Source organism: Pithys albifrons, chromosome 3 (genome assembly GCF_047495875.1).
Source record: "Pithys albifrons albifrons isolate INPA30051 chromosome 3, PitAlb_v1, whole genome shotgun sequence".
Taxonomy (NCBI): Eukaryota; Metazoa; Chordata; class Aves; order Passeriformes; family Thamnophilidae; genus Pithys; species Pithys albifrons.
The window spans coordinates 229,718-247,204 of NC_092460.1; the positions used below are offsets into that span (position 1 = coordinate 229,718).

The 17,487-nt window shown below is 44.1% G+C and overlaps 1 protein-coding gene and 1 long non-coding RNA gene across 4 annotated transcripts in view; one reads left to right on the top strand and one right to left on the bottom strand.

The window, feature by feature from the left end:
• LOC139669640 (uncharacterized) overlaps positions 1 to 17,487 on the bottom strand; it is a 122,042-nt gene that overhangs the window by 20,883 nt on the left and 83,672 nt on the right. The gene's annotated exons all lie outside the window — the stretch shown is intronic.
• Positions 13,381 to 17,487, top strand: part of FGD5 (FYVE, RhoGEF and PH domain containing 5) — an 85,196-nt gene continuing 81,089 nt past the window's right edge. For both annotated transcript variants that reach the window (XM_071550138.1, XM_071550139.1), the window contains exon 1: positions 13,381 to 13,642. In XM_071550138.1, coding sequence (XP_071406239.1) covers positions 13,630 to 13,642 — 13 coding nt within the window. In that variant the 5' untranslated portion in view covers positions 13,381 to 13,629. The remainder of the gene's footprint in view (positions 13,643 to 17,487) is intronic.

The following is a 17,487-nucleotide window of genomic DNA, read 5'->3' on the forward strand; positions in this document are numbered from 1 at the left end:
AGGAAATAATTATACAGAAGTGCTGGGGTTTTGAGGAAACAAACTTCTGTTGCTTTCCCAGAACTCTCCCCCCGAAGGTAAGAAAGCACAATATTTAAGTCAGTGCTCAAAGGGAACTCTTATGTCACTGATGTGCCCACCAGAAGTTATTTAGTCAGTAGGATGTGTCTGAAGGTGGTCTGCTGCACATACTTGGTCAGGGGAAGATAGTGCTCCTCTCTGCCTGGCCCTGTTGACTTCTTGGGTGGAAAAACCTCTGCCAAAATGTTCATGTCATACCCTTAATGCAAGTCACACACCAGTAAATTGGGTATAGACCCAGCAGGCCCTCCCACGAGCATACGAATTGGAGGAAGTCAACATGAATGAAAATAAGCAAAAAAGAGGGAATGTTTCCCATGGAAAATGGGCACATTAAAGTGAACTGCAGACCTTCCCCATGAGAAATAGCAATTTGCTCTGTGAACTTCTCAGACATCAGAGTCAGTGGTGGCAAGGGTGCAAAACGTAGACCTGAGTTACGTGAAACAACAAATGGCTGCCCAGCCACGCACTGCAGGGTGCAAAGAATGTATCTGCCTGTCCACCCACGTAATATTCCCAACACAACAGACAGAGCAGGGTACCAGCCAGATCCTTGGGAACAGCACAGTGTATGTGATGCTCATGGGCTAGCTGGCCTATCCAGGTGTTCAACTCCTGCCTTTTACAAGCTGTGTTTGTTCCTTTCCATGGCCCCAGGCACAGTTATGCAGCAGCCTGAGAGATTCCCTGGAAGCTGGAAAGAAGACATTTTGCAATGTGGAGCTAGAGAGGAGGCAACTCACTGCAGCTTCCAGGCTAACAGTCCCCATGCAAATTTAGGTTCTTCCAAAAGCCAGCAGAAAAGCGAGCTTTGCCTTTGCATACCACACACTGCCCAGCACGATGTCACTAAAAACCCTTACATTTTGCCATTATTGACAGAAGTAATCACCTGAAGAAGACAGGTGACAGTTGTCCTGCAGGTAACAGGGAATGATATTTGACACAGTACTTAATGACATTAAAATTGCTGTTGATTTCTGCATCTGTTTCACCAGACATTTTTATTTCAACAACCCCTACTGCACTGTGAACAGATTGTTAAGCACACAGAATTTATTTCACTTTTACATTTGTTAAAATTTCAAATAGCCACATTTTATCTGCACAAGATCACTTAATCAGTCATATGGCTTTTCAGGGAAACGTAAAACAATAGATTTGTCTGGAGTCATGTAATTTTCTATTCACTCATATCACTCCACTAAGAAGCCAAAATATTTTAATTAGATATAATGTGTAAAGTCAAGCTGCAAGTAAGAATTTAAAAGCAGAAAACACACAAAAAGAGACTTTCAAAGTTGCCACTGGAATTCATATTATTCAGGTTTTAGCAAGGCCAATTAAAGATTTTTAGACCATTGACATCTACAGTGCCTGTAGCTGCCACTACAGCTGGAACAGCATTTCTAAAGGTCGAGTTCAAATGAGCTGAGGCTGGACGCAACAAAATTAAAGCATTCAGGTCCACTGACTGCATCTGAAAAATTCAAACACACTCAGTGATATATGCTTGTGTATTTACAAGGACACACCTGATTTTCTAGAAGATGTGCAGTTATGAGCAGTACCAAGACCCACTGAGGTCTTGCACTGCTATAATTGCCATCTCTGACTATAGTTCCATTTGGTTTATCTATATCATACATGTTAAGAAGAAGCTTGACTTGATGTTGTGCATGTGTTTAAGTAAGATCCAAATGTTTGTTATGAATTATAATCTGCAATACAAGGAATATAAATGAGCTAATACCACACAGTTTCTCAGCTTTTACCATGCTGACAACTTTAGGTCCATTTCTGAATTTAGAGTCTGACTATGGATTTTCACAGGCCTACCAATACCTGTAAGAGCATTGTGTTTTCATACATACACAGAAGCCTAGTTACAATCATTCTTTATATTTTTTGGCACTTATTCTTCAAAATCACAAGCCCTCAAAAGCACTCATTTAGCTGTCAATCTGAAAAACACCAGAATGTCTCAAAATGTAATTTACGAATGAAATGCAAGTCATTGCTTTGACCTTTGGAGCAGGAAAATATATGTTTTTTTAAGTCGGCAGAAAAAAATAGCTGTAGTTTCCTTTCCTGATGAAGAAAAACATGTTTTGCCTTGTCTTATATCTGTAAGCAAAACTGGATCTGGGAAAAAAAGACATATAGTAATAGACACAGCTACCCCCGCCTTCCTCACAGCTCTCTCTCTCCTGCAATTGTGTAAAGCAAGGAAGTAAAAGACTGGTAGGGACAGAAAAACATGTTTTTCTTTGAAAGTCCATCCACAGAAATATTTATCAGCTGTTGGCAAAACACACACAAAATAATATTCTCTTTTTAAAAGCCAGAAGCAAACAAATGCTTTTTTCATTGAAAAATGTAGGACAATTGATGCCCCTGCTGTTAAAAAATGGAAAACCTGTTTTTTATTTGTTGGTTTTGTGGGTTTTTTTACTGCTCCCTAGAAGTCACTGAGGTCTTTTGCCACTCAGATGCTACTACTGTCCAGTGTATTTTGCCTCCTGGTCAGTCACAGTCTTCCTTCTTGGTGAATGGATGTCACCAAAGCTATCAATAGAGAAGGCAATTTAAAGACCCACTCCTTTGATCAGGCACTGTAAATAATTGCGAGTAGGACGATCAGCCAAGGGTGGGCCCAGGAGCAGAGACAGGCTGTGTGCACACCACTCAGAGGACCTGGGGCCACAGGAGTCCTGGCAGGCTGCCCCCAGAAGGGTCCCTGCCTGGAGGATGAAGGATCCGCACCAGGGGACGTGTCTGTGGGAGACATCAGGCCCACAGTTCAGCCAAAGCCCATGCATGCCCAAACCCTTCTCTTGTTTAAAGTAAGCAACCTGGCAGGTATCAGGGGCCAGGATCGTCTTGGGAATGTGTAGGGACATCATAAACTAGGAGCAAAATTCCTCTCACAGTTTACAGTGACTCCTGCAAGCAGACCTCTTTCTTCCCAGCTTCTCTGGCTCCTTTCTCTCTTCAGCTGAGAGAGCTACTCCAAATGGAAACACACTTGGTTTTGGAGTCCTTCCATACCAGTGCTCAACAGTATCTGCCAAAAATGGATTTAAACTCTTCTTCCACTAACAGGTGCCCAAGGACAGAAAAAAAAAAGGTAGAACAAATTCCTTTTCTTTATTTTCCCACTTCTTTTTCTCAGTGCCCACTATGCTGACATCCCAGCACTACACAAGACTTCAAAGAATCCTTCATTATTCTAGGAAGAAGAACACTTAGAAAATATGGAGAGCTTCAAAAATGTCCCAGAACTAGCATGACTTGAATTCTAATGTCTTTAGTGAAGAGGTATGCAGAGCAGTGCAAGAAATTTAAAGAGGACACTTTGTTGTAATCATATGGAAATAACCCTAAAACCACTGCAACAAAATGGGTTTATCACTGTTGCCTTAACTGAGGAATGCAAAAAATGTCCTTAGACTGACCATGGAAAGGGAATGGTTCAGCCACAGCTCGGAGAACAAAAAGATGTCCTGGAGTGATGGAAACACAGCTAAAATATTGTCCAGCTTCCTAAAAGAAGAACAAAAATCCAATACTCTGATTTTAGGAAAGCAAAGTACTTTTACCACATTGAGAGTATGTGAGCCAGTAGCTCAATAGGTCTGAGCAAACAGTCTGAAAAATGGCAAAGGCCAGGGAGTCTCCTGCTAACATGCACTGAGAGACAATGATGACACTATCTTCATTATCAGAATCAACTACATTAATGAATATATGAGAAGATGGGGTAAAGAGAGGCAAACTGCTCCACAGGCATATGAATAATGAGGTATTAGTTATGTCGTATCTGTTTTTATGAATCAAAATAATTAAGAAAATTAAGAAAATTAAGTAGCTTCTAATATTGTCACCTGATTAAATTGTGTCTCTCTTTTTCTCTATTTGGATCAAAAGTATATTCTGGGATCTCTGACCCAGCTTTAAAGGTTCATAAATGCTACCAGCCAGCCTATACAATTGTTCTGTGTCTAGTCACTTCAGTCCACAGTCCAAAGCAGTGAGCTGCTCAGATACCTTCGCAGAGAAATTTCAGTGAAATAAAATGTAATGACAAAATTAGGAATGAATTACCCTTAAACAGCTGTAATTGCTTAGAAATGCTGCAAAGCCATGCCAGGCAGAAGAGAGAGAACTCAGGGCTGATGCTCCAGATGAGGACCATTCCTGAGTGGATTGGTTCCATAAGGCTCTCATGCATCCTCTGTTGCTTATCCAGCAGATCATGGTCAATATTAGTGGAGCTTCTCATCATACCAGTGACCAGGAGCAAGGTGGAAAAGTTCATTTCCTAGTTCAGTGAGAAATGAGTCAAAATTGCAGCAATGCTTCACATCCTTCCTCACATGTACTTCCACTTGAAGCACATTGCCTTGTGCTGCAGAAAGTACATGGAACACCACCACAAAAGCACTTGGCCTGCTCCAGACATGGAAGAATAGGTAAAAATGGTCTTGGTTGCCTATGAGAGACTGAAGAAACAAGGAGAGAGATGCTCAAGGTAAGAAATTATTGGCATTTCACAACGTCATCCTGGTTAAGGATCCTCTCATAACTGCCCCCAGGGGATAGATATATCACAAGCAGTTTATCCCACAATCCAACTGTTTCTGTATTCTAATAACACCACTTTTGTATTACCTCTCCTCATGCAGCACATCCTCAACTTTTAAAAGCTCGGTTTAAAGCTTTTTTCCTCCAAAGAGTAACTACCAGACACACCCAGGAACTGGAAACACTGCAGCAGCAAAGTTGTGTCTCATTACATTCTTCTTAGATTTATGACTATGCTAAAACAAGAAAACATGTATTTTCTTCCCCGAATTTGGTGAGTGGACTGAAGGTAAGCTTGTCTGCTTTATGACACAGATCAATCTATCAAAATTAATTCCTTCTCTCAACAAACTTTGCTTCTCCCTTTAGAAGTCACTTGCAGTGGAAAGGACAGGCTTTTGTGTGCTTGAAAATCATAGGAAAGAAAGAGAAGCCCTTCTGCTGTAAGGCTGCTCTATCCACTACTGGCAATTCAGGTGGCCTGGGTTACAGCAGGCAGAAGCCACACATACATAACAGCTTTGCCTGTGATCAGTAATACAATGTGGTCGTTACTGAAGCACAGGCATAAGCAAAATAATTAGTCCCGATTTTGGAGGCAGCCATTCTAGGATCAACAGCCTGGCTTGCTGGCAGGAAATTGCAGTCTGATCCTACCCTGAAGCATTCTAGTCTTGGGAAGTATTTCGTGAGAAAGGAGCTGAATGCAAAGGAAAGGGTAGCTTCTTAATGTTGTAGTGTCCTATTGCTCTATTTGCTAAAGCCTGAACAACAAGAAAATTACTCAGACATCTAAATGGCTCAGTTTTGTGGGTGGAGCTGACAGAGACCACTCTGGGGCTTTGCCTTTACTGTGAAAAGGTCATCATGTACATAGAATTTATGTCCAAAACCAAAAGTAAGAACGAAGGTTTCTCGCTGTTTACCATTTTTACCTATTGCATTTATTTTTATTCTGTGAAGTGCACTTTAATGCCCTATCAGATACAGCTGACTGCAGGTTCTTTTAAAAGTACCCACCATATCAGAACTTTAAAGTCAAATTTTTTACACTCTCTGCAAATGCAGAATTACAGAAGTTGATACTCATTTCAGCTATGCTCCACTGGCTCTGCTAGCAATGGGCCTCCAATAACGCAAACTGCAAATTATAAGCATGTGTGTAGTTTTCTCCAGGACTTCAATGGGCTGCATTCAAACTAAAAGTGATTTGCTGGAAGCTCCACTTCCGACTACTCAAGGAGGCTTGACTATAAATGGGAAACTATTCAATGAGCAAAGCATGAGATGTCAATATCTTTTAGTCAAATGATACTTGTGAGATACAAACGGTGGTCATTTAAAAAAAAGTTAAAAACCAGTGGCAAATGGTGCCAGGTTCAGTCACCTCGCCAATACAAAGGTGGAGGGGCAATATTACAAAATTACGTTCCAGAGGTTGGTGACACAGGATCAATATTTAATCATGCAGATGAAAAGTGTTTACAAAAGTGGAATGCTTCCAATGACACAGCAGTGTGGGCACAGAGAGGTGGGAGCAGTGGTGCACAGAGAGGCACTTTCCAGCCTTCAGGGTTGATTATGCCTTGAATTGTGACCTCCCACTGTATCTGTTGTGGCACCACAGTGGTTAATAGGAGATTTCTTTGTCCAGAGGTTGCTTCGGAGACAGTTCCTGTACCTCAGGAAGCAGGGAGAAGAGAAGTTTCCTGTTTTGAAGAAGGTTTAAGAACTATTTTCCTCCAATCAGGCAGCAGATGCCTGGGCAGGAAATGAAGAATGCAGCTGCCACCCCACTGCGGGTCAGTGGCTGTGCTAATGGATGCAGCTCAGGCTCACAGTAGCCAAAAAGGCCCCAGTGCTAAGTAGGTTGCAAAGTTAAGGGGAGGATTTGTGGTGGAAGGTGCCTGGATTGAGACTTTCCCTGGCATGACACCAAAACAAATCCAAATACTGAGAGGAAATGGGTGTTTGACTTCCTCCCTATATGTAACTCTCACACAACACATTGCACCCAGTATTGAGTCCTGATAAAATGAGCAGTGTGATTAATTGTTGTAGTGCAAAACAATGCTCAGAAGTAGCAGTAGCCATCATTGCCATAACCTTTTCTCTTCTTGATGATTCAATGCCATTGCTTTTATTGGGGTTCTCAAATGGAAGGTCCCATCAAATGCAGAAAACCAGTCAAAATTTCTCCAGCTGGGTGGAGGTTTTTTCCCCTTTTTTCAGATGAAATTTAGCAAGTGTGTTTACGGACCTCCAGGAGTGAAATTCAGCTCTGGCCCCAGTGAAGCTAGAACTGGTGCTGAGTTTGTTTCAGCCAAGTCTCAGACTTTTTAACTTGATGCCCAATTTTTCTTTCACTGACATCAGACTTACACTTCTCAATTTGATCTTCAGTGGTGCAGCTCCTCACTTACAATTGCTTTTTTTGACTGATGTCTGAAGCACCTGTCTGCCATCCTTCAGCTCCCAGCTCAACACTGGACTCTCGGTGATGCTATTTCCTCTAATGCTTTGTACAACAGACTGTGTCTGAGAGGGTGTGAAAGGCTGAAAAAATAAGTAACTGCAGTAGACAAATCCATACAAGTGTATTTTCAGCCACTTCTCTGTGTGTTGCCAGTAGAGCTCTATTGCAAAAACAGGCACCAAGTCCTCTGGACTGCAGAATCATCACATGCCATTGAGTAAAGATAAACATATTTCTGGATGCATCCTTGCCCAAGGTAAGTTCCATTAGATGAAGCCATGCCTGGGTAAGACATGGGCCAAAACTGAGCAAGCACTTGAGAATTAGGCATCCAGGCAGTTGAGAAGGAAAGAAAATCTCCATGGCAGTGAGCAATGAGTGGGTTCAGCTGTGGGGTCTCTCAACTTTTGCACCATTAACTACAGATATTCTTTTCTTACAATAATATTAAGCAGTAAAAATCCCATAAACTTGATGCATCAGAGGAACTTTGATGGCATCATGAACCAGAATGGAAACACATAAAACTTCTTCCTGAGAGGACTGGTGCTCTTGGTAGGGACCCTTTACTGAAAATGGTGAGTGAAACTATCAAATGTTCATTTGATCAAGTGAGAGTCAAAGACATCTTTAGAGTATTTCACAGTTGTATTCCTATGTAAGGAATACAAACACAGGCTGGTCTCCAAGGAACTGACTCCACTGTCCTTCTAGCATCCCTCTCCTACAGCATTCTGGGATCTGTACACATCCACTATCCTTCAAAATCCAGTATCTCCTGCAGTTTGCAATTCATAGTCAAATGAACTCTCTTGACTAGATAATGGTAGCATGTTTGCAGTTATGAATAACTGGTAATTGTAATTCCTTCTCTCTGATTCCAAAAAATAGGTGCTTCAAAAACAGATATGCTACAAAGTAACAAACTGCTGGTGTGGGACAGAATGTTGAGCATCTTGTACTGATAACCCTCCTATTCCTCTCTTCCCTTCCACCCCCTTTGAGTTTGTCTTCACTTGGATTCTCTTGCCTTTGATGAGAATGTAAAATAAGGGCCAAGGCTGTGACATATGTTCAGTAGGTTCTGTACAGGCAGTTTTGGTGTAAAGAAGAAGAGAAATGTAGAGTGAAGGCAGCAAGTAAAATTTCTGTCATAGAAGGTACATTGGTGTTCAAAAGTAGGAAGAAATTATGTGCCAGAAAGTGTTGTACTGAATGGCACCAAGATGAGCAGATAATGCTATCAAACTTTGACATGAACAAGCTTCACTTTAGGTCACTTCTAGTTTGGCTAGTCAGTGAGCTCCTGGAGATCCAAGGATTTAATCTCGGGCCCTGAAGAACATGGCAATATTTGTTTGAATTTCTCCCTTTCAAAGAAACATTCACTAGCGGTGAATCTTTGAGATCTTATCTTCTGAGGGATGGTCCTTCAACTTCCTTCTGTACCAACAGCTCTTAAATGAGCATTAACTTCAAACTAGAGGATCTTGGACTGCTACAGTGCTACAGACCTAAGACGCATCCCTGCCAATGCACCTCTAATTCCAACAAAGCATCTCCATGGCAGTGGCTCTCGTGGCTCTCTGGGCACTTGGCCAGGGACAAGCCGTCACATACAGAGCACCCTACTCTTCTGAGCCTGTTGGTATACGTCAGGCTTTTGAGCAGAGAGGAAAGAGAAACCAGGAAAGTGGGAGAGAAATGACATGCCAGTCACTGAAGGATACACCAAGCTCTATAGACACAGGAGTTTGTTACCAGGCAGCAATGACATCAGTCTACAACTGCTCCCAGTCCCATTCCATCACATCAATTACTAAAAAGTGTTTACGTACCAGTATTTACCATAGGTGTCTATTATCATATTCTGCTCATCAAAGCTGCCCACATTTTACATTTAAATTTATCTGCCACACCAAGAAATGCATGTGGTTATTAACACACCTTCACTTTTTTCTGTCCTGCTTTAGTAAATGATTTCACTTTTAGTGGCATTGTAGCACCAGCTTACCGCAATAATTGAAATGCTTTTGTAGAATACTGTTAAAGCAGACCTGATCAGCATTAATCCATGCCATCATAGCAATTTTCCACTATATATTAAGCCTTTCAGGTGTTCCAGGCACTCTTAGAGAGATAAACACAAGGGATTAGCTGCTCTGTAGACCTACACACCTGGGCTTTGCCAGGTCACCAACAGGGATGTGCTGTTGAACCACGTCTCCCCTACCCTGTGGTTTCTCAGGGGGTGTACTACCAGCTGGAATGCAGGAGGAAGTATCAGAATACCATGAAAATAGGTGATTTCTCAGGCAACTAAGACCAGATGCATATGAAGTTTTGTAAGGCAATGTTGGTTTCTAAAATTCTAACTACTGCTAGGAAGTAGGAAGATTAGCTCAAAGTCATTTTGAGGGCAAACACCCCCAGTCCCCCTGGTGTGCTTCAGTTCAATGGAACAAAATTTCTTTTAGTAAGGCCACTGACACCAAAACAGTAAAAAAAAAGCACCAAAACACAATACCCAAAATCCAAACCTATAGACCCTAAAGAAGAGACAGCAGGGTGAAAGATCATGAAAAATGTCCTGAAAGACTGCTTGTAAAGAGGCAGACCTTGTCTTGATAAACTCCTATTTGTAATAACAAAAAGAGGCTTAAAATTAACAATTAGGATACACAGATAGTCTACCTTTAATAGACAGAGTCTCTAGAGCTTCATTAAAATGGAAAGAGTGCTGGCTTGTGTTACAGTAATAAAAAATACGACTCCAACATGTCAGATAGCTCTGATCTAATAGGGCACTTAAGTATATAGAGTAGCCCTACTTAAAACAGATGATGCACTTGCTTAGATTTAAGCAAGTACTTAAAACATCTGGTGGATGGGAACCTATAAACCTAGAATGTTCATCTGAGTTTTAAATTAAGCAAACTTTTTAAATGGATAGTTGGATTATGTTTTGAAGGAAATCCTTTGTTAAAAGTAGCCTCATTATTAAAAATTAGTTGTAATGATTCTTAAAATACATGCTTCATTTATTGCAGTAATTGAGTAAAGAAAATAGGTATGTCGATTTCACTTCTAGTCAATTAAGTCCTGGATTCTCCCTGGGGAAGATAATGTCTCTGTGCTGAGCTCTGCTTGCTTCTAGGGATGTGTTATGTGGTGTGGATTGCACCTTTCAAAACCCTTAGTTGCAGTATATGCTTGCAAATGTGGAGATTTCTCTTTTAGAAATTTGACTTGACTCTTCAGCATCTCCTGAACATGTCCACATGCATACACTTTCCCACTCTTCCATTAGTAATGCAGGTCCTTCCCCGTTGGTTTTCAAGAGTATTAGAGAATAAGCAGACAAATTTCAAGGAGTTCTTTTACGGTTCTTATTTGCATTTAGCTATAAAATTCTCACAGCTTTTCATCATTTCAGTGCAGGAAATTATACCCTGGACTGTCTTTTAGACTAACAATAGAGAGAATATACGCTTTTTGCTTTCTAAATATACTCTTGTTGCACAGATATTTGGGGGTTTTCCCTAGTGCACTGGATTTGTAGTCCAACTGCCCATGCAGCAGTTCTTGGGGTCCAAAGTCAGTCTGAGTTGCTCAAGAACACATTCCTTGGTGAACAGCACAATATTTTGTAGCAGTGCATGGGTTGCATTTTTAAGCATCACAAACCAGTTCAAAATTCAAACCAATCTGAACTGATGAAAGTGAGGAGTCAGCAACTCCTGGAGGTAACCTGGCACCCTGTCCTACCCAGCAGGAAGCAGATTTGAGCACAGGCAGCCAGGAACTTGTGAGAAGCACTCACCATTTACAGAGCTAGGTCATAATGCCTGCCCCTCAGCCAGGCTCTGAACCACTGGCATGATGTTGGAAGCAGGAATTACCCCCTTGGTCTTTAAGTATAGGGTTCTGCTGGAGTGCACAGCTCCTTCTACAGAAAAAAAAAGTGAGTTATTCCTTGCCCCATGAATTTTTTCACAAACTGATTATTTGGATCAACATCTATGAAGTATCATAGTTCTTTGCCCTGCAGCAGACCGAGTGAAGTGCACTGTAGAAATAATACAGCAATTACAAGACCACCTGGTCTATTTGCAGAATGTCTTTTACAATGGTTTTGTTTTGCTAGTAACACTTTTGATCAACATTTTTCCATTATGTATCTACGTGTGGGAAAACTTTGTAACCTACACTATATTTTTCAGTTTATTAGGAAACTGCCCAAATTCTGCAGATCACATTCTCAATACTTCTGTGAAAACATGTTTCTTTCCTTCCTGCTGCCCCTTCCCTACTGCATTAGTTTTTTGTAGCTGTTTAACCAAAATGTTATTCTCCTGGAAAACATATTTAAGCAATATTTTTCCAAACGTCTTGTACTGGATTTGATATTTTAAATTGTGCTTTCTTTTCCATTGCCTCACAAACTTTTTCCATCCTTTGCAAGACCCAAATCTGTATTCCTGAAGCTACTTCAGATAATGCATTCTATTGACATAAGTTGTGTCGCTTGACACAGAAATCAGGGCTGCAGGTGGCAAGAACAAATCAGGGACCAGTACATGAAGATGGGAGAAGGCTGGATGACTGCTGGTTGTAGGTGCATCAGGGAAACCCATTCTATCCCCGGCACCAGGACACAGACCAGACACATTATGTTATGAAGGAATATATAGGCCTTTCCATCTCCCCATTTATGTCAGTCAGAGTAGTAATGAAAGAGCTGCTGCTGTGAATTTATCCATCTCCAAATCCAGACAGGATTGCAAATGCTTGCTTAGAGGTGTAGTGATACAACCAGGGTCCTCTAGAGAACCAGAACCCAGCCTCAGTGAGAGACTTAAGCTCATAGAAACAAGGATTTAATTGCCATCTTCCTCACTGCTTGCTTCCTCTCTTCAGATGTCTGTGCACTACAGTGCAAGGCACCCTATACTGCATCAGTCACAGGGAGACAGCATCGAGAGATCAGGAAAAAGAGCTTTGCCTACGCTACAGAGCACCTGCCAGCAGGATGATGTTAGTTATCGGGCACTTTGCAAAAGCAGAACTAACAGCATTTAAAATGAAGTTGTTGTGGATGGTGTTAGCAATTGTTGTGATTCCTGAGGGATTCAAAATGTCAAAGCAGGACCTGACTGCTTCACACACACCACAGACTGGATGCTCAACAGGTACAACTCTGGCCCACAGGACTCGGGTTGCTGCAAACAACTGTCCTGCTCTGGGAAGGAATGGTCCCTCTGCGACTAGAGAAGCGAAGCTTAGGTTCGGCTCAGCCCTCCTGGGATTTCTTTACCAGCGCAGTGTAATTTGCAAAGTCGTGCTTCCTTGCATTAGCAATACCAGCCCCACTGGGCTATATTGTGCCTCCACTGAGACGAAGAGGATGATTCAAACTTTATCTGGGGGTTAGTGCGGCTACCAGTGCGAAAACCGGGTGCCTGTGTTAACCTCATTGAGCCAGGAGCTGGTTTCTGGGAGAGGGGAAAAGACAGCAGCCTGCAGCTGTCTGAAACTGCTCTGAGCAAGCGTGGTTTGTATGCGAGGGACCGTGCCTGGCTCCCCTGCGCTCAGATCCCGCTTCCTGAGCAGCAGGTACTGTGGGCTCCGCAGGGATGCTCCCGCTTAGGGAAAAACGCCCGGGGCGCGATGGGGCGCGGCGGGGGCTCCCCCGAGCCTCGTTCCCTGGAGGTCCCTAGGCTGGGGCGGTCGTGTCCCACGGGGCAACGGAGTGGGGGTATGTATGAATGAATGAATGAATTGGGAAGGATGAATGGAGGGGGCAAATTACGGAGAGAAGGGAAGGATGAGCAAGACGGATGCAAAGGATGAAGAGGGGAAAAGGATGGAAGGAGGGCGCGATGGAGGCCATGCGGAGGGAGGCGAGAAAGCGGGACGAAGAGGGATGACGAGAGGGGGAACCAAGCGAGGGGCAAAGAGGGACCAAGGGCGGTGGAAAGGGCGTGGGGAACATGAAAACGGGGCATGCGAAAGGGGAAACGAAGGACTCCGCCGCGCCGTGTCCATCCCCCCTGCTCCCCGCGGGGCCCTCGGACTCGCCGCGCATCGGTACTGCCCGCACGGCGCCGGGACTGCCGGAGCCGGCCCGGCCCCGCCCGGCCCAGCCCCAGCGCCGCCGGCCCAGCGGCCCCGGCGCCGCCACCGCCCCCCGACGGGTCGCGCGCGGGGCAGGGCGGAGGCGGCGGCGCTGCCCGCCCCGGCACCGCTGACCTCCCCCGGCACCGCCGCGCTGCGCTCCCGGCACCGCCGCCCGCCCCCGGCACCGCCGCCCACCCCGGCACCGCCGCCCGCCCCCGGCACCGCCGCCCGCCCCCGGCATCGCCGCGCTGCGCTCCCGGGCCCGCACGGGCTGGAGCGCCTGGCGAGGGGCGAGGGCGGCGGCCCCCCGGGACCATGCGCTGAGCGCCCGCGGCAGCCGGAGAGCCAAGTTGGGGTGGAAGATGAACAACGCCGGTAAGTGCGCGGGCCCGTCGGGAAGGCTCTCCGCCTCCGGACATCTTTTCCCCGAGGCCGGCAAACGCCTGGCAGGCTTCCTTCCTCCGGCACCAGCACCCTCCTTCCTCCGGCTGGCACATCCCGCTGTCGGGAGGACACCCCCCGCCCTAGCGCTGCTGCCCCGCGGCTCTCACATCCCCCGCCGTCCCGCCATCCCTCCTTCGGGGTCGGCGGCTCCCGGGCCGTGCCGCCGGAACTGGCATCTCTCCTTCAGGCACCCTCGGGCCGGGGCCGGCCCTCCGTTTCCACCCGAGCTGGCAGGTGTTTGCTGGCTCCCTGGGGCCATGCGTGCTCCACGACTTGTCCCGGCGGGACGGGGTCAAGCGGCGAGCACGGGCGCGGCGAGGGTTGCGGGGATGATTGACCGGCACATCGGGAGCGCTGCGCCTGCTGAGGGACCGGGCTGTTCGCCCACTACTCCCTCGAACACACTCACCCCTTCACGAAGTCCCTAGGGAATTTGACGTGACTTTCTTTCCTAAAGTCTGGTATTGGGGGAGGTAAGGTTTTTTTGCAGAATTTTCTCTCCAAGGCAAACTGAAACCCTTCCTCATTCCTTCTGTTAACTTCCCAGAACTTTTCCTTGATGGAAACTGGGAAGATGACAGAGACAGGATGAGAAGGGAACAAGACATTCAACAGTTAAAGCATTAAAAGAAGCCACTATAAAATTGGGGCAAACTTTAAATTGTTCTCCAACATTTCAGGAGTGAGGCATGGATATGAAAAACAACAATTCAGAAAACAATTATTGCTAGCTCTAGAATTATTTAGAAAAATTTAATTCTGCATCTGGAATTGAAGAGGAAGGGCAATGGCCTCTTTGTGTTAGCCCTAAATTTTTCCATTGTGTTTCCTTGTTCCAGAAGGTGAATATTGCTGGGCACCTCACTTGCATGGGTACATCCTGAAACCCAGAGATTTCACTGCTAGATACCTTGCCCTGTAACTGTCATGTGTTGGGAAACTGTGAATCATTGTTTGCCACAGCTCAGGAACATAGGACTGGAAAAGCTCTTTTGGGTCAAACCCAGCCCTCTGCTGTTGTATCAGTGTGTCCTACCACTCCTCTGAGTTTAATGCAAAAGGTTCTCTTCTTGGAGTTGGGAGTGAGACACTTTCCTAAAATGTGGTGATATTTCCATTCTGTTTTCTGATTGAGATCTGGACCAGACTCTGTCCCTCCCGAGACAAAGTCATTTGAAAGTTAAGTAAGCTAGACAAAAATTGCTTTAGCCATGATGCTTCTAGCTCCCTTCCTTTGTCCATTATTTGAAACAGCTCAGCTCTGATTTGTTCCTGTTGTCAGTGGAAGTGCAGTATAAGAAATATCAGATGTATCCATTTGTAAAGACTTTTATTTTTCAGAAATGTAGGATCAAATGGGACTATCTTCATTACTAAAAGAAGTACCTGTTGTTGCAGGACACAGGGTCATACTACTTTTATTAATTCATCCAATTATGTCAAACGAAAACTTTTCAGGTAGCTCTCCTGTTGCTCCTCTCACCAAACTGAGAAACTCTTGCCAATGCTAGTTCTTCTAGTTGCCAGACATGTTCAACACCACTTATTCTTGTGATTACATTGTCCTTTTGCTTAAAAATAGTTCTTTTCCTCTTCTGTTGTTTACCTCCAGGTTGTATTTATAGAGTGCTCATATCCCTTCTCAGCCTTTGTTTTGTGTGTTCACACAATGCAAGGAATGTGTCTCCCATCAGTGCAAAGCAGAACTTCCTACTGAATCTGAAGGAGAGGGGTATTTCTGAGCTGTCTCAGCCCAGGGACCAGCATTAGCTGTCCTCGTGTTACAGGAAGTCCCACACAGCACCACTAAGCAGAGTCCTGTGTGCAGGCATATGTGGCAGCTGGGATCCCACAGAACTCAGAATAATGACAGACAGAAAACAGGAAGAGACATATGGATTATCCTCAGAGATGCAGACCTGATAGGAAAAGAAAGATGAAGCAATCCACCCATGGCCACAGGAAATCTGTGATTAGAGACAAGAGACCAGATCAGCCTCATATATAGGACCTTCCAGCCCCTAAGTACCGATTTGCTGGGTGCTGAAATGGTCCTGCCCATAGGAAGATCCAGCAGTGTTTCACTAGGGATGCTGTGCTGTTGAATTATATTTACAGATGACTGCAGTGAAGTTACATAGTAACAGAAATTTGTCAGCTATTGATCTGATATCCCAGAGTCATAATGCATTGATCTAATCCTAGAGGATGCATTCCAGTAATCTTACAGAGCAGTATTTTACTTCTGCAGAGTGGGACGTGCTCTGACAGCCTACCTGTTAATATTTCAATCAAAATTCCCATGGGAATTTTTTGGATAGTTACTACTGCCTGTAGAACTAATCTTCACACTAGTGGCACCTTCTTGGTATATACAGAGTACCTTTGATCAGAAGAACATATACTGATAAGAGAGGATAGATGTTTTTCAAAAGTATCAGATTAGGCAGAAGATGAAATACCATTTTTATAAATATGAAGCATTTAGGAGCCAATTACCTTCTGGCTTTGACCGGGACCTCACATTTCAAGTGTGTAAAGTCTCAATTCTCAGAAAACACTTAAGGATCTAACACCTGTTCAGGTCAAACTGGGAGCTGATACCTATCTCTGGACTGAGGTCTTATTTGAAAGGAAGACTTGGATTCCAACAGAGTTTGAAAATCCTGGTCTGAATACCTTTTCTATGTCAAGTAACTCCTATGTAACTGTTTTCACTTCTTATCTAACTTTTGAAATTTCAGACTTTTCCCCAACAGTGTGAAGTAAGTGATGCATTTACATGCTGTAAAACAAAGTGAACTTCTGCAGCAAATCTTGTACGATTAATGGTATCTCAGTTAATACATCCTGGGGTCCTACCAGTGACAGCACTGGTAGTGTATGAGTTGAACCCCTTCACAGGGATTATACTTTCCTTGTAAATCATGCTACCTCATCTGTTTTATCTCCAACATATTGAAGCTTAAGATGGGTACTTAATTCAGAGTGACATTAAAATGGCTTATCTAAATATTCAGCTTGAACACATCCTCACTGTCTGACCTGGACAGCTGGTGGCATTGTAATTACATGTTGGAACCTACAGCTTTCTGTACTGGAAATGTAATAAATGAGTTTTATGTGACTCTGTGCTTGGCTTGCCTTACATTCCAAGCAGCATTACTATAGTGCTTGGTGCTATGTTCTGGTCAGGTCTAAACACAGCTTTTCATCTGCTGAGAGCTGTTCCTTCCATGTGTTATTTTGATAGAAAGCTCTGTACCACCATTCTCTCAGAATGCTTCTCTAAGGAGGAAGCATCACAGTCAAAGGATAAACCCATGTATTAGACAAGCTGAAATAGACACAGGTACAGAATTTCCTCTCATTCTGATACAGCTGTGTGCAATTACACAGCTCCTGATCAAAGCTGAACAAGGCTTTCTGATACCCTCGTCTGGATATTCTCCCTTTGCCTCCTGCTTCTCAGGCACTTTCCATCTGTGGATTTCAGTCCCTTCTTCCTGGGCAGAAGCAGTGACAGACAGGACTTGTGTGCACTGGTTTCCACTGAGGTTCTGGGTGGGTTTGGTGCAGTCCCATCCCACTGTTGCAATGTGATCCCTCCACCTGCACTGTCGCTTCCATCCAAAAGCTCTGCAGATGCCCGAACAATTTCTGTCCTCAGTGTGTCTCCCATTTTAACTTATGTCTGAGTTGAATTAATGCCAAAACATGATGAAAACATGGGTCCATGAAAGTTCATTGGTCAGAAAAAGCTACTTTCAGCATCT